Source organism: Macrotis lagotis, chromosome 1 (assembly GCF_037893015.1).
Source record: "Macrotis lagotis isolate mMagLag1 chromosome 1, bilby.v1.9.chrom.fasta, whole genome shotgun sequence".
Classification (NCBI taxonomy): Eukaryota; Metazoa; Chordata; class Mammalia; order Peramelemorphia; family Peramelidae; genus Macrotis; species Macrotis lagotis.
Genome location: NC_133658.1, coordinates 562,025,091 through 562,050,734, shown reverse-complemented (window position 1 = coordinate 562,050,734; position 25,644 = coordinate 562,025,091). Strand labels below are relative to the sequence as shown.

Below are 25,644 nucleotides of genomic sequence, written 5' to 3'. Positions count from 1 at the left end.
AAGACTGAATTCAGGTTTCATCTTTGATATATTAGTGATTTATGATCATAGATATGTCACTTCCTTTCCCAGTATCTCAGTCACTTTAAAAGACTAAATTTTCAGAGATAAGGAGCCTTATCTGTATGGATGACAGGAGTTTCCACAGTGAGAAAGTCCCTACACTAGTGAAATCACTGTTTTTACTCAAAAACATTCTTTTGCATACTTGAAAGGTCACTCAGATTTCTTTTCTCGAGGAAAATAATATAAATTTTTCCTCAGGTGAATTGTGATTTTTGTAAACTTGACTTAAGAAATATAGCAATTCCAGAAAGTATAACAAGGATAGTTTTAAGAAAAGCTTCAGGGTGTGTGTGTGTGTGTAACTTGGACTGGCTCATGAAAAATTCTGAGAAGGGAGATATTGACATGCATTTCAAAAGGAGTGAATTGATTTGTTTTCTTACTAAATCCTGCATCTATAGAAAGGGAAGGAAGTAAGGAAGCAAGGAAGGAATCTAAAGTGGAAGGAGGGAAGTAAGATTTCCTAATCATCTATTATGTGTTTACTCACCTAAATGAGCAGAGCAGGAGAGAGCACAGAATGCAGGTTTACTCTTTGGCTCCTTCAAGGTCACCTAGGCTGAGAGTAATGTCCTTTTAATTAATTCTCTTTTAGGGGGAGCAGTGGATAGAGCAATGGAGTCAGGAGGACCTAAGATCAAATCCAACCTCAGATTCTTATTATCTGTGTGATCTTGCAAAAGTCACTTAATCTCCATCTGCCTCAGTTCCCTTATCTGTAAAATAGTATAAAGTAGCTAAGTGGCAGTGGATAAAGTGCTGACCTTGGAGTCAGGAAGATATGAATTCAAATCCATCCTCATACCCTTATTAGCTGTGTGACCTTGGTAAGTCACTTAAAACTATTTCTTATCTGGAGAATGAAATGGTACCTTTTTCAAGAAAATGCCAATGGGGCAGCCAGGTGGCACAGGGGAGAAAGGATCGACACTGGAATCAGGAGGACCTGAGTTCAAATTCGACCTCAGACTCTTAATAATTATCTAGCTGTGACCCTGGATAAGTCACTTAACCCCACTCCCTTGCCAAAAAAAAAAGAGAGAGAAAAGAAAATGCCCAAAAAGGGTTATAGACAGCCAGATACAACTCAAAAATTACTGAACCACATCATCAACAATGTTCCAGAAACCATACTAAATGCTTTGCAAATCTGATCCTCAAAACATTCCTGGGAAGTAGGTAATATTATTATTATTCTCATGTCCAGATGAGGAAACTGAGCCAGAAAAACATTAAATGACTTTCTTAGGGTCACAAAATTAGCAAAAGTCTGAGATAACATTTGAACTCAGTTCTTCCATACTCCAAGGTATATGCACTGCACCATTTGGCTAAGACAAATGGAACTGTAAGATTGGTGATTGCAGAGATGCTCTAGCAGTGTGGATGTGATAGGACTGCTGGGGAAGTTGTGTAACAGGAACCTGACAAACATTATTCCTTTTCCCCAGTGGCCACACAAAAGAGAAGTACTAACAAACTGCCCATTTGGGTATCAGAGCATGAAACCCTTCTGCCCAATCTTTAGTTTTCACTGCACTGATGATAAATTGCTACCTGCCCCTTCTCACTTCAATTGAATGTTCTATTAACTATCTCCTTTTTAACATTTTAATTCTTTCTTTTTGATTCATCAAAATTATTTTTAGCAAACTAGACTTGACTTTGGAATTTTGGGGGGAAATTCTGGAGTTACTCTGGTATGAACATAATAGACATTTAGAGCTGTTCGGCCACTACTAGCACCTAATGAGTTTTAAACCAATACTATGTCATAAATGGAAGAGGCAAAGACAGAAGTGTGTTACAATTGAACTGCCATCATTCTCCCAGTTGTTATTGATCAGTCATTTCAGATGTGTCCAGCTCTTTGTGACCTTGTTTGTGGTTTTTGGCAAAGACACTGGAGTGGTTTGCCATTTCCTTCTCTAGCTCATTTTACAGATGAGGAAACCGAGGCAAATAGGGTTAAGTGACTTGCCTGGGGTCATACAGATAGAAAGTGTTAAGGTCTTCTTTGAACTCAGGCTAGTACTTTGTGTTCACTGTATCTCCTAGCTGTGAGAATGAAAAAGGAAGGAAGCAAGGAGAGGGTTTGCTTTGCATGGTGCTTCCTAAGTTCCTCTATTCCTTGGCCATATCCACTACAGGTGAGGCACTAAAGTCTTACAATCCACTGATCACATTTATGCTTAATCATACATGAATACACTCCTCATACTATATTGAGAATTTTATATTACATTGAGTACAAATATATACTGGAGGGATTGTATGAAAATTTTTCTAGGGAGGAGAAAAAGCAATCTGAGAAATGTTCTACTAGGCAAAACACTTTGAAGCTATATGAACATGAGATCTCAATAAAGATAATCAAGGAGGGGGTGGAGATGAGCTCTGACTTAAGAGTCGGATATTTTATGGATTTTTTTTGTGGATATTTTTCCTACAATTTCTTAGATCTTGGGTCGGGGAACAGAATTGGAATGTAATAAGAGTATGTTAGTTTGCAACCCACTAAGCACATTTATGCTTAATTATATATGAAATACATTACTCAAAATATATTGAAAATTTTTCCTTACACTGAGTATGATTATATACTATAGGGATTGTATGAAAATTTTTCAAGGAGAAAGAGCAATCTGAGAAATAATGTACTAGGTGAAACACTTTGAAGCTATATGAACATGAGATCTCTTGACAAAGATAATCAAAGTAGGGGGTGGAGATGAGCACTGACTTAAGAGTCTACTTTTGACATCTGGTTTGTGGTATTATATGACATTATTTGGTTGAGTCCAAGATGCAGTATATTACAAATCTCTTATAGTAGGTTTGTGGATGATTTTCTCCAATTTCTTAGATCTTGGGTCATAGGTATAGAATGTAATCAGGGTATTTAGTAACTGTTTAACAACTAGTGCTCTGGGGCAAGGGGAAATGCATGTATAAACATTTAAGTTTGATTTGAATTATTAACACTTTTTCCATAATTTCCATAATTTTAAACAATCAACAAAATCATAACTCTAGTTCTGATTTGTCAGTTTTACCATCTAATACAATACTCATTTTAAAGATGAATTAACCTACTCTTGAAATACAAAGTAACTTATCCAAGGTTAGAGCAACAGGATTACAGTCCAAAGTGGAGAAATGAATTGCCTGACACCAAACAGAGAGTAAGTGGCAAAGCCAAGATTTGAACCCAGAGTTTCTGATTGCAGAATCAATGAACTTTTTAAATAAGTCTCTCTTTTTTTTTTATCACAGCTTAGTTCTAATTTCTTGGGGAAGAAAATATTCTTTCTTATAAATACTTAAAAATAAAAAGTAACAAAAGTAATGAACTAAGAGTTTATTTCTATATCCAACTCAACAGTCTGACACTGTGGTGTTTATTTTGCCTGTAAGATTCTAAATGAACTTCACAGGAATACAAAGTCAAGGCAAGAGGGATAAGAACTATCCTCTCCCATATCTGTTCAGATGTTTGGGTTATTTTTTGTTTGTTTGATTTTAATGCATCTTAGAAATGCTGTTTAATTTTCTTTCAGGATTGCCTCCACAGAAGCTTGTCCAATGCTATGCAGTCAGGGATCTTCCTATTATTGGAGAACTTTTTTTCTTGCAGTTACAAAACACTAATGTCCTTGTTCTTGACCTGGGGACAGACAATTCGGAGTATTGACTTCAACTAATTTGAACTAGAAGTTGGAGAACCACATATTTACTAGTTGATTATCAGGATTCCTTTTCTGGCTTATGCTAACAAAAAAGCATCTGAAGTGAGGAGAGGGATAAAAGAGAAAGAGCACTGAGGATACCAGAGAATACTAAATGAGCCAGGAGGGCATTGTGGTATAGGGGATATGGAGTACTGAGCCAGGAACCCCTGGATTTAAACCCAGCCCAACACTTAACTGAGCTGTGTGACCCTGGCTAAAGGGTTTAATCTCTCTCAAGGTAGAAAACACAAGATTAGGTTGTTGTAATGGATGCCTTGAGAAAAGGGATTTCTCATAACTATCACTATCTCTCTCTCTCTCTCTCTCTCTTTCTCTCTCCCCCTCTCCCTCTGTTTTCCCTAGAAGGCAGAACACCTAAAGTAGATATGTGCCTTAGAAATGGAGTAAGTTGTTAGGAAAGCTCCACCTCTATTCCACCACTCCCAAGGGAGGCAAAGTGAGTTTCCTTAGCAGGACATTTAGTTTCCCAGCTACAGATAACTAATTTTTGGTCTTAGTTTGCTCACCCATCACTGCCTAAGTGTGTAAACTACTGTCAGTCTATATATAAATTTTCATAACACACATAAACAAATCAAAATCTATTCACTTCTGTGTGATGGAACTGGAGGGTTTGTATTCTAAACTTCACTATTGTGAGTACAGAATGCTTTGCCTCCTCTCCCTCCAACCCTGTTTTGAACTCATCAAATCTCTTCAAAGAATAATCCTCAAGCTGTAGTCCTTAGAACTGATAGAATACTGGAAGAAATGTTGGGGGTGGGGAGGGAGAATGAATGCTTTACAAGCATTTGTTCTATACTTAAAAGGAGATAAATGCCCTTGTTCTCTCTTGAAAGTAATAACAGCTTAATAGAGTGACTCTACCACTTTAGCTATATCAATGTTGCAGGTCTCTAAGTCAAAACTCTTTCCTTATGTTGTCATCCTGAGGTTTTCTAATAGAGTTCCAGTTGGCACCTGGTTCCTTGGGGATCCTTCAGTAAATGTCTAAAGAAATTCCCATAGGTGTTGTACCTTCCCAAATGGGCAAACACTCACCTGCCCAATTATACATGAAAATATTCAAACCATGTTAGTAATAGTTTTCCTCAATCTAAATTAGGTTCATTATTGACAGATACTTTTCATATATACCCACCTATTTATTAAACTGGGTAAAAATAATCTCTCCTCTGCAGGCTTGGTTTGAGGTTTTAATTAGCATCTGCAAAAAAAGTAGGAAGTTTTTTAAGAAGAGCAAAAATAGACCCACTTAAGGCATTTCACAAATGCCAACATTAGGACTTCTGATCTCTGAGACTTGAAGATGGCCTTTCATAACTGAGTATAAAAGTCAGGTCTAGTTACATGTTGAAAATACTCAGTACATCTGGAAAAGCCAAAGTTCTAGTCACTCCTAAGGGAATAAAAATATGAGATTTATCTAAATATTAAAAATAATAACAATACTGTGCCTTGCTGTAGAAGATACAATACTGGACCCAGAATCAAGAAGACCTGAATTCCAATATGATCTCAGACACTTTCTAGCTGTGACATTTATGAAATATGCACTTAACTCAATACTAATATCTCATTACCTCATTCATGGGCAAGGACTAGAATTATCCAACGCTCTCTCTCAAACAAGAGCAAGCTCTTGCAGTCATGCTCCATATGAACCAGCCAAGGTACAGAATTACATAACTTGTGATGGCTCTGAAAAGATAGGGTATTGCATCAAAAACCACTGCCTAAAGGGATGTGAGATTCTAAACTGTGCCAGATGTTGGAGGCAACCACAAGAAAGAAGCGATTTCAAGAATTGGCAGGATGGGGTGAGCATACTAAATCTTTAAAAGAGGCAGTGAAAAGGAAGGTGGATTATGTTAGTCAGATCCTTTGTACTGGTATAGGTCTGTGATATTTTCCCAGGTGACTGGTAGGTAGAAGTAAGTCTGGAAATTTGTCCCTGTACAAGTCTTGGGTATTCGGAGTTTGTTATGTCCTTAAAGCCATTATTGCCCTGGTTTTCTAGCTAGCAGGGATTCTTAACTTTTTTTGGTGCTGTGGATCCCCAATGAAACCTATGAACTTCTCTGGATAGTTTTTTTCAATGCATAAAATAAAATCTGTAAGATTACAAAAAGGAATCAAATATATTGAAATTCAGTTATCAACAGATTTTAAAATACAAATTTATGGACCCTTTATTAGTACTTTATATTTGACCATGAAGGTTTCTTGTTGCCAGCAAAACATGGCCTAAAACTAATCTCCATGGAGCATCCATGGTCTTTTACTGATGCAATGACAGAAAGGTCAGTCAGACTTACTTACAGGTTGGAGCTGTTTCTATGGCTAGGTGGACAATAATATATCTAAGATATAGGTACGCTTGGAAGATTCTTCCTTTATAACTGGTTTTATACCTTTGTTTGATCACACCCATCCAATCAGTGTCATTGGTGACATGACTATCATGGATAACCATTTCCCCCCCCCAAGTATGATAGGAACATAGATGAACAGTAGGAAAACACCAGAGGCCATCTTGTCAAACTTCATTTATAGACAAGGACTGCCTTATGGCAGTCCAAGGTCAAGGAGGTCATATCAGAGGTAGAGTTTGAACTGAGATCAAAGTGAATGTTTTCTTCTTTTGAACTATACAGGTGCAATTGATGGTCACTTACTCCTATTCCCAAAGCCTGTTCTTCCCCCTTTCATCCTTTACTGGGCTAAAAATAGATGTTAATATCTAATCTTAGGATGACCATTAAATCACATTCAATCCCAGATTTCTTCCAGAAGCTAGATAAGAAATTCAAAGAACATCAAATCTTTGTCTAATGCTTAGGAAAACACCAAGAGGTGGACCTGTATGACATGGTACCACCCAGGATCCTTGTGGCGTGTGCTTTGCTAGCTCTTTTTTAGACAGTAAGTACCTAGGTGGCATCACGGATAGAATAATGAACTTGCAGTCAGGTAGATCAAAGTTTGAAACTACCTCATTTACATTTACTTGTGGTGTGACCATGAAAGTCACTTAACATCTTTCTGACTTTGTTTCCTCATTTTTAAGATGGGCATAATAATAGCACCCATTTTACAGGATTGTTGTGAGAATTAAATAACATTTGTAAAGTTTTCTGCAAAACTTAACAATGCTGTTACAAACATGAGCTATTATTCTTATTAGGTCTTTATTGCATTCTGCAAGTTAATTAGTTCATTCTAAGAGGTCAGTCATGCCAAGGTAACCATGAGGGCCTCAACTGGTAAGGCAGCCTGAATGTTCTGTGACCTGGTTTCATTCCACACAACACCCTCACTTTCCTAATCCTCAGGTGCTGAGAGGATTCTTCCCTTATCTCTGGCTGTGGCTTTCCTTATGGCTTTGACAATTCAATTCTCTCAATCTTAAGTGTGAGCCTTTGCCAAGTCAGGTGTCAAATTGGGACTTTTACCTAAAAACTGTTTTCATAGCTCAAAAGACAGAACATTACCTGATCAATGGACTGAAGGAAAGAAGTTTGGATTTGCTTTTAGAAAATCTCAAGTCTTTCTCCCCTGTGATCCCTCTGGCACCCAGATATATATATATATACAGGATTCTTTCCCCAAGGAAACAAGTAATATAGAGGAAACTCCTATTTGAGTGACAGGGAAAAAAAATTCTATCTATCTCTGGGTGCTATAGGGATCATGGGGAGAAGGATACAGATAAGATTGGACTTGGAGTGAGAAAGATCTAAATTTGAATTCTAACTCAGATGCAGCTACATGACCCAGAACAAATCTCTCATTCTGTTCCCTATCTGTAAAATGGGAATACTAGTACCTACCCCTCACTGGAATGTTTTAAGGGTCAAAAATATATTTAAAATGTTCTGTAAACCTTAAAGAACCCTATAATACAAGGCATAATTATGATGCACTTCATTCACATGGAAAGTCAGTATTCTGTAATTGTGTAGTCCATGGTGGATACATTCAACAACCCAACACAAAGAAAAACATGAAATTTAAATTATTCTTCCCTTAAAAATTGAGACTCCAATTCCTATCAATGATAATCCAATTCAATATGCAAGTGAATATATAAAAATGTAGATTTGAATTCCAAAGAATTATGAAATATCTCTAACTAGAATTCTTTGAAAACCTAAATTTCTATTGCAATGTAATTTTAAATGAGGTGTTGGTGCCTTTTATTTTTAGATTAGGTGCAATTCTAAACATTACATTCTCACCTGATTCCAAATATTTTTCATAATAGTTAACTCACCATTCCTCAGTCCCACCAAGAGACTATTACCATATATTATCATCTATGTCAATCTGCTCGGTCTGCATTCCTCTTATTGTATGATGCAGTCACAGCATTGTCAAACATGGGATTCAAACCCATACCTCCAGGGGAGGCTGCAACCTGAAGCAGCACCTTAGAGCCCTTGACCCTCCTGACTGTAGGGTGAGGTAGGTGGCCCAGTGGATAGTGGCCTTGGATTGGGAGGACGGGGTTTGAATCCATCCTCAGATGACACTTATGAGCTGTGTGACCTCAGGCAAATCACTTAACCCTGACTGCCTCACCTTCAGGGCCATCTCCAGTCATCCTGATTCATGTATGGCCACTGACCCAGATGGCTGGAGGAAAAAGTAAGGTTGGGTGACTTAGCACAGTATCCCCTCACTCTAATCCAATTCATGTGCTTGTCTTGGTGTCACTTCCTTCAGGTTGTGGTCTTCTTCGAAAATGAAGGACAAACATTCTTTATTTTATTTGATTCATGTTTTCTTGCAGTCTAATAGTTGGCAATTCTTTTTTTTCTATTCCATTATAACTTGCACCAAAACCATAATATGAAAAGTGATAGATAATTCAAGTGATGATCGTAATGACTTTTATCAAATTATCCTTTCAAAATTTCGGTGACCCTGGCTTATAACTGTGCAGGGAAAAGTTCTTCATATAGATTATCATATACAGATATAGCTACCAGATTCAAGAAACACTTTCACAATTCCTTTTGTGCTTAAAATTTATTGTCCAATTCTGACTAGATAGAAATGTTATTGAAAGCTTTAAAAGATATAGTTTTATTAAGTTTAATTGCCAACTTCAAAGAATTTGGGATTGTAATTTCACAATTTCATATTTTTGAAACTTTTCTTATGTAATTTGTCAACTCTACCCTTTGTTCTTCCCTGTACTCCCTCCATTGCTAGTCAGAATCTTGATAATATTTTTCCCTCACCCTGTTTTACACTTGGCAGCTTGTTAGAGAAACAGCACTTTTCAGCACAAATTAAGTCCTAACACGATTGGGGATGTACATTTAAGCAGAAGGTTCATATACATATTTGTCTGCTTACTTAGACATGTGGTTAATGTTTAACAACAAAAACTAAAAGCGAAAACTTTAAAAATATTCTTTTCAAAGCTTTCCATGCTTTTCTAAGTCATTGAGGTCAGACTGGGCAAGAAAAAAAGGTGAAAAAAAGAAATTTACATAACAATTTTGCTGTATATTTGAAATGAAAAACAGGTTGTCCATAATAGATTTGCAGTTTTATGTGCAGTTGTCTTTTTATTATACTATGTTATAGAAATGCTTGTTTTATTCCATAAATGAAAAATGAAATAAATTTCAAAAATACTCTTTGCCTGTGGGGCAGCAGTAAGGCTGTCAGACATTATATAAGCTCAGACAAAGTCTAGCTTCCTGGATTCATGTCAAGTCTTCTATCTTTCCCTAGTCTCTCTGCACAGCACACACTGTGAGGTAAAGGAAAAAATTATGTATGTCTTATCTCCCTTCTCCAGCATTGAAGCTAAAAGCTTGTCTGCTTATTTCTTTTTGGAACCATTTGAGCTTCTAATTCTACTCATTCCTCTTCCTTTGATAATTCAGTTAATGTGTTGAAACTGTCCACCCACCCTACTGACCTTGAGGGAGGTGGCATGGTACCCTAGAAAGTGTGTTATACTTAGACTCACAGACCATCCTTCCTCTGGCACTGACTATGTGTGCAACCTCAGGCAACATCATTCAACCTCTAAGCATTTATTAAATATTTACTGTATAGCAGGAAATGTGCTGAATGACAGAGATAAAAAAGGTGAAAAATAGTCCCTACCTTTGGAGAGCTCACAGTCTAATGGTGTAACATGGGAGCAAGGAGAATAAACAGGAAACAACAGAAGGAAGATCCTGGAATTCAGAAGGACTGAGAAAGACTTCTTGTAGAAAGTGGGATTTTACTTGGGACTTGAAGGAATTCTGGGAAATCAGGAGGTGGAGATGAGGAAGGACAGTATTCCAGGCATGGAAGATATCCAAGGAAAATGTTTGCTAAAACCATCAGCAACATTTTATTTTATGGGCATAAGCTAGAAGCTTTCTCAATAAGACCAAGGGTGAAACAAAGATGCCTGTTATCAGCACTATTATTCAATATTTTACTAGAATTGATAGTTTTAGCAAGAAGAGAAGAAAAAGAAAATGAAGGAATTAGACTAGGTAAGGATAAAACAAAACTATTACTCTTGATGATGGTTGTATACTTATAGAATCAACCAAAAATCTACTTGAAATATTTAACAACTTTAGTAAAGCTGCAGGATATAAAATAAACTCACATAAATCATTAGCATTTTAATAAATTACCAACAAAATCCAAGAGAAATTCCATTTAAAATAATTGTAGACAATATAAAATATTCAGGAGTCTGCCTGCCAAGGCAAACCTAGGAACTATGTGAACACAATTACAAATCACTTTTCACACAAATAAAGTTGAATCTAAATAATTGGAAAAATATCAGTCACTCATGGGTAAACCAAGCTAATATACCAAAAGTGATAGTTCTACCTAATTTGCTTATTTATTCAATCCATACCAAATCAAACTACCAAAAAGGTATTTTATAGAAATCAAAGCAAAATTCATTATGAAGAACAAAAGGTTAAAAATATCAAGGAAATTAATGAAAAAACAACAACAAAAGAAGGTGACCATATTTAAAACCATAGTCTAAAGTAGCAATCATGAAAATATTTGGTACTGGATAAGAAATAGGATGCTGGATCAGTGAAATAGATTAGATACAAATGAAATAGTAGTAAATGACCTTGCAATCCATTGTCTGATAAACCCAAAGATCTTATTATTTGACAAAAAATGCTGGAAAAATTGGAAAATAGTATGGCAAAAACTAGGCATAGGTCAACATCTCACACCTTACACTGAGATAAGGTCAAAATCGGTAAGGGACTTAGGCATAAAAGGTGATAGGTACCATAAGCAAAGAGAAAAAGAATAATTTACCCATTAGATCTTTGGAGAAGGGAAGAATTTATGATCAAATAAGAGATGGAGAACATTATAAAATGCAAAATGAATAATTCTGATGGCAATAAATTAAAAAAGGTTTTGCACAAAAATACATATTGATAAAGTGTCAAACGATATCAACAACCAGTTTTCAGATGAAGAAATTAAAGTTATTTATAGTCATATGAAAACTAAATCACTATTGATTAGAGAAGTATAAACTAAAACAACTTTGAACTATCACCAAAAAGGGATAATGATAAATGCTGGAGAAGATGTGAGAAAATTAAAACACTATTGTTGATGGAGTTGTGAGTTGATCCAACCTTTCTGGAAAGCAATTTAGAACTATGCCCAAAAGGCTATAAAATCAAGCATACTTGTCATATTATCTAGACAGATATATGTGAGGAATTTACTGAAATATGAGGGTGACATGGTCAGACATGATTTTCAGGAAAATCACTTTGGCAGTTTTGAGGTTCCTGACAGCTCCTATGATTTTTAGAGCTCTCTTTAGATATTTCTATGTCAACCACTATTTCTGGAATTCAGTGTATAAATATGACAAGTCAATAATAGTCATGATATTTTATCAGTTTTTAGCATTACTCAGTAATCTGTTTTTTTTTAAAAAGCATTTATGTTCTAAAGGAAGACTTAGAGAATTATTATTGTGGTCAGTTTTAAGCCTATACAGTGATTCAGTATAAAGCCAAATTAGAACCAATACTTTCTACTTCAAATGGTTCAGAAATCTCCCAGTTGAACCTCCAAGTATCACCTCTAATGCAGTGTTTTGAATCTGTAATTTATGAGACCTAGATTTGAATCCTGCTTTTCTCACTGACTAATTGTGTGAGCCTGAGAAAATCTCTCTGGGCTTCACTGACTATACAATCTCTAAGGTCCCTTCCAACTCTGCATCTAAATAGGATTCAGTTAGGGCTGCATTCCGATAGATCTCCGTGCCTTCTTCTTCCCCCATTTTTATTTTGTGTCTGTGCCATACAAGTTAGAAATGAAGGTGGAAGGACAAAGGAAAGAGAGAGGATATAATTGTGGAAAGAATAGCAGAATGGTTGTCAGAGAAGCTGGTTTATGGTTTTATTTCCTTCACTAACTTTACTTTGTGAGCTTGGATAAATAACCTTTGTTATTATTCCCGAGCCTCCATTTCTTTATCTGCAAATGAAGTTGTAAAGATCAAATGAAATCATATGTATAAAGGTTTTGAAAATTGTAAAGGGCTATGTCAGTATAAACTGTTGATTTTGTTGCTGTGGTTGGTGCTCCTGCTGCTGTTGTTTTAATTCTCTTGGTGATAACTGTTTCGTAAGGAAAGGCAAAGACATCAGAAAGATCAGTAGGAACAGGCTCATCTCTTGCCAAAGGTTAAAAGAAAATACTGTGGGAATGAAAAGACTTCATGGAATGGCCTGGAAGGAAGGAAATTAAAGGAAAAGGAAATTTTTAATGGGATGGTTTAGATTACTAGCAAGGCCAGTGGATGAGGCAAGGGGAATATCAAATAAGAACTGGCTAAGACAGAGGCCTGAAATGGGAAGATGAGAAGCTCAAATTTTAGATGAGAAGGAAGGAGCCAAATTTGAAAAGGGATTAGTGTTAAAAAGAAAGTGGTACTACTACTAAGTACTACTACTACTAAGTCCTGGTTTCTCCTAAGAAGTCTATTTCTGTCTCTTATATGTGTCTAGTAAACACCAGCTTATTTTGATAATGTGATACTTGGTGACTCGATGTCCTCATCTGAACAATGGCTGGTATGACAAGTAACACGGTGATGGAGATGCTGTGATGCATAAGGAACATCCTTCGGCTTGACTAAAACTTGTAGTTGTATACAGTGAGTGAAGAGAGAAGAAAGAAACAATATATTTACTGAGAATACCTCTTTGGGCAACTAGATGGCACAATGGACAGAGTACTTGGCATGGAGATAGGAAGATATCTTCCTGAGTTCAAATCTGGTCTAAGACATTTAGCTTTGTAAGTCTGCACAAGTCACTTAAACCCCATTTGCCTCAACTTCCTCATCTGTAAAATGAGTTGAAGAAGGAAATGGCCAACCATTCTAGTATCTCTGTCAAGAAAATCCCAAATGGAGTCATGAAGAGCTGGACATACCTGAAACAACTGAAAAACAACGTAGCTCTTTTTATAATGGACAGAGATGACTACAAGGCAAATTAATTGTAGACAGAATTAAAAAATCATATAGGGCACCTTAAAGATCATAGTACATACAAGAATATGACTTCTATAATTATGTGTATGTCTATACAGTTAAGTACAACGGATAAGGTGGTTTAGATTTGACTGCTAAATGGTACAATAGAACATGAGACTTAGAGGTGGAATATCTGAATTCAAATGCTCCCCAGATACATATTATCCCTGAGCAAGTCATTTAATTCCTGCATGCTTTGGTTTCTTCATCTGGAAAATAATAGCACCTATCTTCCAGAATTATTGTGGGGGTCAAAAGAAGTAATAGGCATGGAGTTCTTTGAAAACCTAAAAAAACTATATAAATGCTAGCTATTATAATTATTATAAAGCATGTAGTCCATACCTTTCATTTCACGGGTGAGGAAACTGGTACAGAGATATTAAATGACTTTCCCATGGTCATCCAAGTGACACAAAGTGGCAAAGTCAGTATTAAAGCCTCAGATTACCCTAACCCATTGCATCATACTTCCTCTTACAAAATTTCTTATTTGCAAGAGTAAATTAAGAAACTGCTCATAGACAAGAGAATGGTCCTCTTGTACTGGCTTGTAAAAGTCCATTGTTAAATGTATAGCACGGGAACAATGTAAAGGCTATCAGACTAGACTGCCTTCTGTGGGGGGTGGGGGGAGGGAAGCAAGATTGGGGGGAAAGTTGTAAAATTAAAAAAACAATAAAAAAAGAAAAAAAGTTCATTGTTAAACTTTTAGTGTGAGAATTTATGCCTTAGAAATAAGCAAAAAGCTATACATTGAGGCTTGCTTTATTGTTTCATTGATTGTTTAGATAATGCAGATTAAATTTATAATTATACCATGTGTATATACCCCCCCCCCCAATTCTAATCAAAAACTTACTGTTAAACATTTACTAAGCACATCTCTGGTCTGATTCATCCTTCCATCCTTTTTCCTACTCCACTGAGAGACTGGGATAAAAAATTTAAAATGTAGATGTATATATAGGTTAGATCTGGTAGAGACCCTAGAGCTCATCTACTTCATGTTAAGTTCATAAGTTGGAAGTCATCCTTGACTCTTCACTCTTCTTCGCACCTCATATCCAATCATAGCATCATAGATTTAGAGTAGAAAGAGACTTCAGAAATCATCAAGTCAAATTCTTTCATTTTGGAGATGAGAAGATCAAAGAAGACTTAACCCAAGTCACTTGGGTAGAAAGTAGCAGAACTAGGATTTAAACCTGACTTCTCTGATTATAAATCAATAGATTTTTCTACTGTGTTATATTTTTATTACCACGTCACCACCAGCACCTTACTTCAATAAAAGCTCTTGCAATTTTTCTGTACTTTCTGGTATACTCTGAGAAATGAAAAATCCAGAGACAGAACTTAGGTAATTAATAATGAATTTATTAATCACACTAACTAATAATCAATAAATTGATAGTGGTTTCTCTCATCAACCAAAGATAAAAGACATGAAAACCTGAAAGCTTTAAAATAATGCTTGAAAAGGAACTCCTTTGACAATTGAAAATCCACCCTGATTGGTGGACATTTAATGAAGAGGTGAGCTAGGAGTTTTCATCTGTTCCCATAAAGAACTTGACTTGATCAAGAGATTCAATTACCTCCAGTAATCTGGATATCGGAATCTCTCTCTACCTAGACCACCTTTGTTTTTTTGGGAGATGGATCCCTCTAAATCCTAATGGAGATATACCAGGACAGGGCTCCTTTTCCTCAGGGCAAGAACTTGCCTCAACTCAATTCTACTTACACTCTGAATAGAAGTAAGGTCTACTAGTTGGGTAGGGTCTGGTCCAATACATGTAAGACCATGTTTCCTGAGGATTGGGGTAATCTCAATCAGTCATGTCCTTCCGAAGTTGATCTTTCATAGAAACTGGACCTCAATGAAGAAAGAGAGGGGAACAGCCTGGATATCAACTGAATAACTGGTCAATAATATAATAGTAAAATAACTTTTTTTCAGCACATAATCCTCATTCAGTTTAGGTCCTTGACACCTCTTGCCTGGGATACTAGTTAAGCCTCCTGGTTAGTTCTTCTCTTTTCATTCTCTTTCCTTTCCAATCCATAGTCCAAACAGTTGACAAAATAACTTTCCAAAAACATTACTTCCCTGCTTAAAAATTGTCAGTAGTCCACTCTTGCCTCTAGAATAAAAGACATATTCCCCAGGTTGGTACTTAAAGAACCTATTGTAATCTTCCTCAAATTCATCTTTTTAAACTAATTTCACATTGCTCCTTTTCATCATCATCATCACAGATTTTATACTTTGGGGTTTTCAAAACACCATATATTTTGGAGGCAATTGAGAGTAAGTGACTTAATCAGGGTCACACAGGAATTCATGAGGTCACATTTGAACTCAGGTCTACCTGATTCCAAAGTCAGTGTTCTAAACACTGTGCCATTTGACCGTCCCCAAACACTCTGTGAAGTAGAGGCTAACATCATTCAAATTTGCAGATGAGTGACTTTCTCTGCTATCTTGGGAAGGATTCAAACCCAGTTCATTCTGACTCCAAGTTGAGTGATCTACTGCCTATACTATAATGTCTCTTTTGTACACTCTATGATCTGGTCAAATTGGTCTTTCTTGCTGTTCCTGAGCTCAGAATACTTGGTCTTTCTCACTTTGAACAGATTCACTTCCCATTACTGACATGCACTCCCTCTTCACTGATTTCTCTTAGAATTCTTAACTTCTTTAGAGACTCAGTTAAGATATTCCCTCCAAAGAATCTTTTCAACTCCTACTAGCTGCTAGTATACACCACTTTTTTTTTTTTTTTTTTTTTTTTAGTTTTTGCAAGGCAAATGGGGTTAAGTGACTTCCCCAAGGCCAAACAGGTAGGTAATTATTAAGTGTCTGAGACGGGATTTTAACTCAGGTACTCTGGAATCCAGAGCTGATGCTCTATCCACTGCACTACCTAGCCGCCCCAGTATACACCACTTCTCCTCAAATTATCTTGCACTGACTTACATGAATATGGTATATCTCACCAGTAGAATGTTAGAATATAAGTTACTTGATTTTTTATTTTTTTATTTTGTTTTTTGGCATCAATACCGTTTACCACATTGGGAAAGGAAACGGCACATTTTTCCAGTATTTTTTCCAAGAAATCTCAATTGGGGTCACAAAGAATTAGATACGACTGAAAAAAAAAGGCTGAACAATACACTATAGATAATTTTTTTTCTTGCTTTAAATTATTGATTCAAAATGAGGAAACAGAATCTGGGTGAAGGGAAATTCATTCTCATGTTAATTGGAGGCAGAGTCAGCAATGACTTGATCTAGTTTATTGCCCATTATACGCTAGATTTTATCTTCTAATGAGAGAGAAAAACACAGGTTTAGGAAATTAACAGAGAGAGAGAGAGAGAGAGAGAGAGAGACAGAGAGACAGAGAGAAATAATAAGGAACACACTAACTTTTTAAGAAAAAAAAACATTCATACACCCAAAGGGCAACAACAATGTGCAGACCCTTTGATCCAGCAATACCACTACTGGATCTACACCCTAATGAGATTATGAAAAAGGGTAAAAACATCACTTTTACAAAAATATTCATAGCAGCCCTGTTTGTGGTAGCAAAGAATTGGAAATTAATTGAATGTCTATCAATTGGGGAATAGCTTAATAAACTGCGGTGTATGTATGTGATGGAACACTATTGTTCTATTACAGGACTTGCATGAACTGATGCTGAGTGAGATTAACAGAAGAACAGTGCACATCCTAACAGCAACATGAGAGTGATGATCAACCTTAATGGACTTGCTCATTCCATCAGTGCAACAATCAGGCACAATTTTAGGGAATCTGGGATAGAGAATACCATCTGTATCTAGAGAAGGAACTGTGGAGTTTGAACAAAGACCAAAGACTATTACCTTCAACTTATAAAAAAGTTATCTTACTATGTAATTTTGCTATCTCTTATACATTATTTTTCTTTCTGAAGGATATGATTTCTCTCTCATCACATTCAACTGAGATCAATGCATACCATGGAAACAAACAGAATCCCTTCTGTATGGAGTGGGGGGGGGGGAGGAAGCAAGATTAAGCGGAAAGATTGTAAAATTCAAAACCAATAAAATCTTTAATAAAAAAAGAAAAAGATACAGTATTGAAAGGGTAGATGAAAAACAGTGTATATATCACATGAAAAATGCCCTTTCATAAACCCATGGGACAAGAAAAGATGTCACACTTATCTCTATTGATATCTAAAAGAATGTCTAGAAGTTTTAAAACTATTTTTGTGTTTTAATTTATAAAAATCTAATCTTTGTTACCTCTGATACTTTTAGACTTATGGCATTGCATTGTGATTCTGAACTGCTGGATGGTATCAAAGAGATGCTTTAGTTAAGCATTTTCTAGGCCTAACAGTGACATAAATCATTAACAGGTGTTCTCAACAGTTGTAAAAGTGACATAAAATGACAAGGCTCTGTTAAGAGGATATGTGCACAAGTGTTCACACATATAGCACGGTCTTAAGTAGATACAGCAGGTGTAGCCAAGTCTCAAGTTAGATATCGACCATTTCAACGTAACTGTTAGTCTGAACCCCTTGAATCCTCCTCCCTTCCTTCCCTCTGCCTGCCACATCTGATCCCTCTCTGTAGATGCCAGTACAATTCTGAATGACAGATTAGCATGGAAAAACATGAGATGTAATCACTGAGTTTAAAATTACAGACTAATTTTGCCCCAACTCTATTAAGAGGCACATTCTCCCCAGGATCTCTCTCTTGCTGTCTCATCCATTTCTCTTCTCCTTATTTCTTTCATCCCCCTTTAGTCCTCCCTCTCATCCTTCTCCCCTTTTTTCAACTCTTCCAGCCCTCACAGAAACAAAATTTAACTCCCTCAGAAAATATAATTTATGAAATTAAGCTTCATGTGGAGATCTTTCTCACTGCCTCCATGCTACCTCCCCGGGATAGTGTTATCTCTTAAGATTCCTTTACTCAGGGGGTGGCTAGGTGGTATGGTGGATAGAGCACTGGCCCTGGAAGTCAGGAGTACCTGGGTTCAAATCCAGCCTCAAACATTTAATAATTACCTAGCTATGTGGCCTCGGACAAGCCACTTAACCCCACTGCCTTGCAACCCCCCCCCCCAAAACCAAACCAAAAAAAAAACCTAAAAAAAGATTCCTTTACTCAAAAATCTTCTGTTTTTCAATAAATAGCTACTAGACTGGAATTTCACAAAGAATTATTAGAATAGGGCCATTAGTGCCTAATCCTTATCTAGGGGGTGTTGTATTTTGGGGGTACTTTGTAGGAATAAAAAGGAAATAATGAGCTCTCGTAGTTTCTTGCCTTTATGGAATGAATGATCAACTCAAATCTCTTTTATTGGTTCATCTTTAGAAAAAAATAATCTTTCAGGACAATGGCAACTTATGACCATGGAGATTCTGTGATGAACAAGATCTTAATAGTGGGGATGTTCTTCACCTGACCTAACAGAATTTCCTTGTTTCCACAAAACAAGATGGGAAAATTCCCATGTTGTCAAGGACTTTAGGCAGAATTACCAGGGGCAGTAAGTTACCTTCCCTTCTCTCCTAGAAAAGGGCAAAAATGAAATTATCCTGAAAGATTCTGAGCAAACACTTGATTGCCTTCTAATGCAGCTTGACTAGATTGTTTTGACTACTGAGCTTCAGGGCCATATCAACAGTTTGATGCTGATCTCAGGTCAGACCAAAGACAGGAAGAAAGAACAACCTGTTTACATACCCTGAATGGCAGAGCTATGCAGGCCCTGCCTAAGATTCCTTTCTAAATGACAATCATATGCCACCCATACCAAACTGTGTAGCAACTCCACTATAATAAAGCTTTCTGGGCTAATGACTAATGCTGGATGTGACAGAGATAATCTTGTGTTGACTCTGTAAGTTGTAATTAAACATAATAACAATTGTAATAGTAACCAACATTCACACGAAGCACTTTAAGGTCCAAAAAGCACTGCCAATACATTATAAAAGTAATACATATATATACATACATACATATATAATACTTTAAGGTTAAAGTACTTTACATATTTTATTTGCTTCTCCCATCAATCTCCTGAGGTTGATGCTATTGTTAGACCCATTTTACAAATGAGGAAACTGAGGCTGAAAGCTGCTTGCACAAGATCCCATAGCTATTCAATCATTTGAAGTAGGATTTAAATTTGAATCTTCCTGTTTCTGAAATTCAGAGTTCTGTATTCTGGAACTCTGTGAGTTATTACCAGGCTACTATGTTGATTAGGAATCTGAGGTTTAGATATGTAAAGCCCATAATTACACAGCTAATGGGTGTTTTAAGCAAGGATCAAACCTAGATTTCCCTTAAATCAAAGTTCCCCACTCTCTTCAGTCCAACATTTAAAAAAATGCTAAATATGACGACCAGACATTTTCCAAGTGGCCAGAGCCAATAGCTTGTCAGTCACATACGCATAGAACCACCAAAAAAAGCCCCAAAAGTGCCAAACCAGGCAACACCACATTGCTCCTCTCATCTGAGCAGGAGGGGTTGGGGTCTTTCTGTGAAATGAGTCATGTGACCAGGGTACTAGGTGAAAGAATGACACTCCTCACCTCTGAACAAAGGATAGTCTAAAGCAGCTGTTTCTATTTCTTTTTAAATCAAAGAATCATGGAGACCATGTCCCCCAATCTTAGAAACTGTGTTCAGTGGAAGGGCATCATAAAAATCTGCCCAGCTTTATGCTGTGAAGTCCATCCCATTCTAAATAGCCCCACTTTAGTCCCTCACTGATTTGGAGGTAAAAAGAAAAGGAGGTGCCTTTTATTAACACTTTTTTTTTAGTTTTTGCAAGGCAATGGGGTTAAGTGGCTTGTCCAAGGTCACACAGCTAGGTAATCATTGAGATTCTTGAGAACTCAGGCGCTCCTGACGCCGGGGCCGGGGCTCATGCCCTGCACCACCTGCCGCCCCTCATCACCACTCCTGAGGAGGCTGAAGTCGCCCTCAGCACAGTGGCGGCTCTCGGAGGAATCTAAGGCACCAACGTGCCACGCTGGGTGCCCGGCTGCGGCCCAGCCCTGCCCCCTCTCCCTCCCCGCCCGTCCCCACAGAGGCGCGCTGGCTCGGCCCGCTCCGCGTCTGCTTATGTGGGCTTGTCCAGGGGCGCGCGGGAGTGCGCCCCTCCCCGCCCGCCTGGGTCCGGTCCCCGGGAGCCGCTCGCTGGCCGCCCTCTGCCCTTTACAGAGCCAAGCAGGACCCCCTGCCCGCTCCCGCCGGGGATCGCCCAGTCTCCGCGCCCAGTCCGACCAGCGGGGCGAGCCGCGGCCCCGCCGGCCCACCTGCGCCCCGTGCGGCCCACCTGCGCCCCGCCGGCCCACCTGCGCCCCGTGCGCCCCCCGCCCACCTGCGGCCCACCTGCGCCCCCGCCGGCCCACCTGCGCCCCCGCCCCCACCTGCGGCCCCGCCGGCCCACCTGCGCCCCGTGCCCCCGCCGGCCCACCTGCGCCCCCGCCGGCCCACCTGCGCCCCGCCGGCCCACCTGCGCCCCGCCGGCCCACCTGCGGCCCCGCCGGCCCACCTGCGGCCCCGCCGGCCCACCTGCGCCCCGTGCGGCCCCGCCGGCCCACCTGCGCCCCGCCGGCCCACCTGCGCCCCCGCCGGCCCACCCGCGCCCCGCCGGCCCACCTGCGGCCCCTGATCGCTTCCCCAAGGAGCCGATCCCGCCTTGGGTCTGGCTTTCAAAGAGCAGCCTGAGTTGGCTGAGTTTACAGGCTCGAGACTGCTGCGGGGCGGTCCAAGCGCGGTGCCGCCCCGTCTCCCGGCCCGGGCCCCGCTCGGGCCGCGGAAGGGAGCCCCCGTTCTGGGTCGGCCCGCCCCGGGGCGCAGCCGGAGTACCTGGGATGGCCAGATGGCAGAGGGGGAGCGCGCTGAGGCGCGCGGGCAGCGAGCCCATCCAGTCGGCGTTGCAGGCCTCCGGGCTCCGGGCGCCCGCCGCGTGCGGGGAGCACATGGCCCCCAGGCGGAGCTTCTTCCCGGCCCTCCGCAGAGCCTGCATCCCCGCGGCCCCGGGCTGCGGGGTCATGCGGCCCCGCTCCCGCCGCGCGCCCTCTCCTCTAGCGCCGGGCGCGCTCGGCCCCGGCCGGGGCAAACTCGTCCTGGGCGCGCAGGCGGCGGGGAGGCCCGCGCCGAGCCCGGCCCGGCCGGCCCTTCAGCCGCAGGCGCGCGCGGGGCGGGAGCGCGGGCGGCCGGGCATAGTGCGGAGCCCCGCAGCTGGGCCCCGCAGTCCCGCCGCCCCCGGCGCCGCCCCGCCCCCTCGGCCCGAGCCCGCGGCCGGCCGGCCGCCCATTGGTCCGCGCCGCGGGGAGCTGCCATTGGCTGGCGGCCCGGCTTCGCCCGCTCGGCCCCGCCCTCGCTCCCGCCCCTCGCTCCCCTCGGGTCCCGCTGGGTCGCGGGGGCCAACCCGGGGCGTTTCCTCGCGGTCCCGCAAAGCCCAGGGCCGGGGGGGGGGGGGGTGCCGGGTGTGAGGGAGGGGCTGCTTTCTCCTCAGAGCCATCTGAACCCAGGGGCCACGCATGGGTCAGCACAACCGGCGATGCCCCTGCATGCCAGGCAGTCAGGCTGAAGTGACTTGCCCAAGGCCATGCCGCTAGGCAGTGTCAGGGGCTGGATTCGAACTCCTGTCCTCCCGATGCCAAGGCCGGTGCTCTATCCGCTGGGCACAGACAGGGAAATGCTAATCCTTTACCTGGGTGTCAAGGGTTGCCTGTTTCAGACATCGCGGCTGGGTGGCGCGGTGGAAAGAAATGGGAAGCTCAAGGGGTCTGCTTTTCGTGACAGTATCTGTGTGACCTTGGACTTGGTGTCCTCATCTATGAAGTGAAGCAGACTTATAAGGACTGAGGAGCCTCACAGCAAGAATAAGGGATTAGTTTACTGTGCGTTCACTTTAAAATAAGATAATAGAATTTAGAGCTAGAATGGAATTGGGAGATAAACTAGTCCAATCCCCTCATTTTACAGATGTGGGAAATGAGGGCCAGAGAGGTCAAATGACTTCTCCAAAGTCACATAAGATGAGTGGCCCCTGCTACTGACCTTTGACATAGATGACAGCTCTCCTTGGAATGTCACAAACCACCCAGCCTTCCCAGCCACAAAAGTTAGGTTTTCTTATTCATTCATAGAAAGATCTCTTCTCATCAAGAATAATAAAAGCATGGTGCTTCTATAGAAAGGTGACTTAAATGCATTTGCTCATCAGTAAGTCTCAAAAGAATAGAGATGACCACCCTGATGGTGCCATTCATACCTCTCCACCAAGCCTCCTAGGATTAGTAAGATGGAACTTTTCAGTGACTCAGGGAGCCCCAGTTGGATGGAAGGAGGTGACACCACCAGTTGACTCTTCAGAACAAAACAAATGAAGTATAGACATACACACATAATTAGCACTCAACCTACCCCATCACCAATGTAATCCTGGCTGCTAGGTAACAATTCCCCTCCTTTAATGTATTTTTTGATACATTTTGCTCTTTGGTGACTTGTCTCCTTCTTTTCTCCTTCAGATCTGATCTTGTTCACTTATTTTAAACAGTTTGTTTTACCTGTCTCATAAGGGGAAAAGAACACTGCCTCGGATCAAATGACCAATTGTGTTCAAACCCTGATTCTCTTATGACAAGGTGATCTCCAAAGCTCCTCACAACTATCAGTTCCTGATCAGAAGGCTTGGCACAGAGTATTTAATTTCAAAGTAGTCAATATACAAAGGTCAGGTAAGGAAACTGAATTCTAAAGGACATTTATCCTTGTGAAAACAGAGGTTTCCTATTTCAGTAAGAGGGCAGTCCTCTTTGGAAAGCTATCCTTGGATTGTTGTTCTTAAGTATACCTACTTTGATATTTGAATGGAAAAAAACTTTTGTTTTTCTTCCTACAAGGCACTGGTGTGTTGATAAATTATTAATATCTGTCTCCTTGTCATACTCTCACATTTACTCTGCATTGTTAACATTTTCTCTATCACTTTTTACATTTAGACAATAAACCAGGATAATAAATCAAGCCCTGATTTGTAGAATTTGCTTATTTCTGAAGTGTAAATATTCACATGGAAAATTTAACCATCAACCCTCATAACCCTGTATGAGTTGTATGAGTTGACTCCAGTATTTGCCCTCAGGGGAAAAAACACTCAAACAGGAAAATTCTTACAGGACTGGCTTTTGAAATATATCCTTTCTTGATTTCCCATGAATTAAAATTTTTCCATATTTTCTTCCAACATATCTTCTAGTGCATGAAAGTATCTTATGTTGCAGGGTGAATTCTGTTGTTAACTATTCACTTCTCTGTCTCTTTTTAATTCCCTCTTGTTTTCTCCACTTTCTGGGAAAGTCTTTGAAGAACAGAATATATCGGCTCAAACTTATTTATAAACAAATTGAAGCCTGCAGACTGAAGCAGTTAGAAGACCTCTGTAGAGGAAATGTGTTCTTTTATTCCCATTTCCATTCCCTTTCTTAGATTTATAAGAGGAAAAAAAATGAGGACACCAGTGTTTCCATTCTTACCTCAACAAAGACACTATCAGAGAGCAGACTGAATTTAAATTCTCTTCTCAATCATTCAGGGAATGACTATCCTGTTGTCATGGGTTATGGTTAGCTACAGAGGAGAGGCTTATTTTCTTTTCTATTTAAAAAAAGCCCATAAAACATTATAATTAGTTAGGGTCTGAGAAATCATTCTAGTCCAATCTCTTCATTTTATAGGGGAGGAAAATGAAAAACAGATGATTTTAGCAACTTGGCCATACTCAGATACCTCAGTTGGTCAGCTCAGTGTAGCAAACAGTATTATATTGCAGTTAGGGATGATCAAGTATTGCATCTCATATTGCATCTCAGATGCTACCTTTATAACCTTAACCACTCTCATTTGTAAAGTGAAAATAATAAAAGTATCTCTCTCAGATAATTATTGTATCAAAGTGGATAACCTTATGTAAAACTTTTTAAATGTTGGTTGTCATTGTTATAAGTGAGATAAAAACTTGGAAATCAGGTTTTCCAGCTCCCAATTGGGAGCCAATGCTACACTGTTGCCATATGGCAGCTTATTAGGAGAATATCCACTTGAATGTGACTTTATCTGGTGGTTGTCGATTTATTGATTGTTGGACAAAGATTACTCATGAAGAGGACCAACTGTTAGAATTTGTTTATAGATTAGAACTGCTTACTTCTTAACACCTACTGCCCCCCTTTTTTTACAACTGTAGGTACAGAAAGGGGTATATAATTGAGGGTTGTTTTGAACTTGTCAACAGTTTTAATCAAATAGTAATAGAGAAGTTTGAAATTATATGTGAAAGTAGAATTTGAGATTTATCTCTGTATCTTACACATCCATGTTAAAACTTACAGCATTGTGTATGTTTGATACTACAGACAATCCAAATCCCTTTGCAATTATTATAATATCTATCTTATAGTCTACTCATTTATCTTATCCCCTTCATTCTTCTCTAGGCCTTGCTTGTGACTTGCCAGTCTTTGCTCTATCTCAGTTGTATCAAAGTGGATCTTTTACCCTCAAATTTCTCTGAGAATCTGAGGTTATTGCATCCTGATACATCCTTTTGTCAAGCTGGTCCTCTTCTCTCATTGGTGCCTTCCTTCTGTGGGCCTTCACATTCGGTTCCATGCTTCAATTCCTCATAGCTCTATTTCTGACTTGCCCAGTTTTGACAGTGTGCCCCTATGATGGTAGTTTCCCCTGTCATTGACTTTTCAGCTCCCTTTTGTTTTCCTCAGAGGGTAGAAACTTTGTATGTGTGTGTGTGTGTGTGTGTGTGTGTGTGTGTGTGTGTGTGTGTGTGTGTAGTTTTGTTCCCAATACTTCCTTGTTCCTCCTCCCAAGAGAATCTAAATATTTTTTTTATAACAGGGATAGTCTTTTTTTTTTTAGGTTTTTTTTTTGCAGGGCAAATGGGGTTAAGTGGCTTGCCCAAGGCCACACAGCTAGGTAATTATTAAGTGTCTGAGACCGGATTTGAACCTAGGTACTCCTGACTCCAGGGCCAGTGCTTTATCCACTGCGCCACCTAGCCTCCCGGATAGTCTTCTTTAACTTTCAATCTCCCCCTTCCCAGTCCTAATTAGCAAACTGTAGGCACTTAATGAATACATGTTTGTTAAAATGGACAATTCT

At 39.7% G+C, this 25,644-nt stretch overlaps 1 protein-coding gene across 23 annotated transcripts in view; it reads right to left on the bottom strand.

Annotated features, from left to right (window-relative positions):
* PLCXD2 (phosphatidylinositol specific phospholipase C X domain containing 2) overlaps window positions 1–21,481 on the bottom strand; it is a 96,636-nt gene extending 75,155 nt beyond the window's left edge. For 11 of the 23 annotated variants that reach the window (XM_074214455.1, XM_074214458.1, XM_074214460.1 and 8 more), the window contains exon 1: window positions 557–14,240. Coding sequence is in view for 1 of the 23 variants with exons in the window: in XM_074214449.1 (XP_074070550.1) it covers window positions 21,322–21,481 (160 nt within the window). In the remaining 22 variants the exon portion in view is untranslated. Of the gene's footprint in view, window positions 1–556; window positions 14,241–14,260; window positions 20,468–21,321 lie in introns of those variants that run through there. The other 12 variants (XM_074214457.1, XM_074214464.1, XM_074214471.1 and 9 more) reach the window with 8 other exon arrangements.
* Window positions 21,482–25,644: the final 4,163 nt, after the last annotated feature.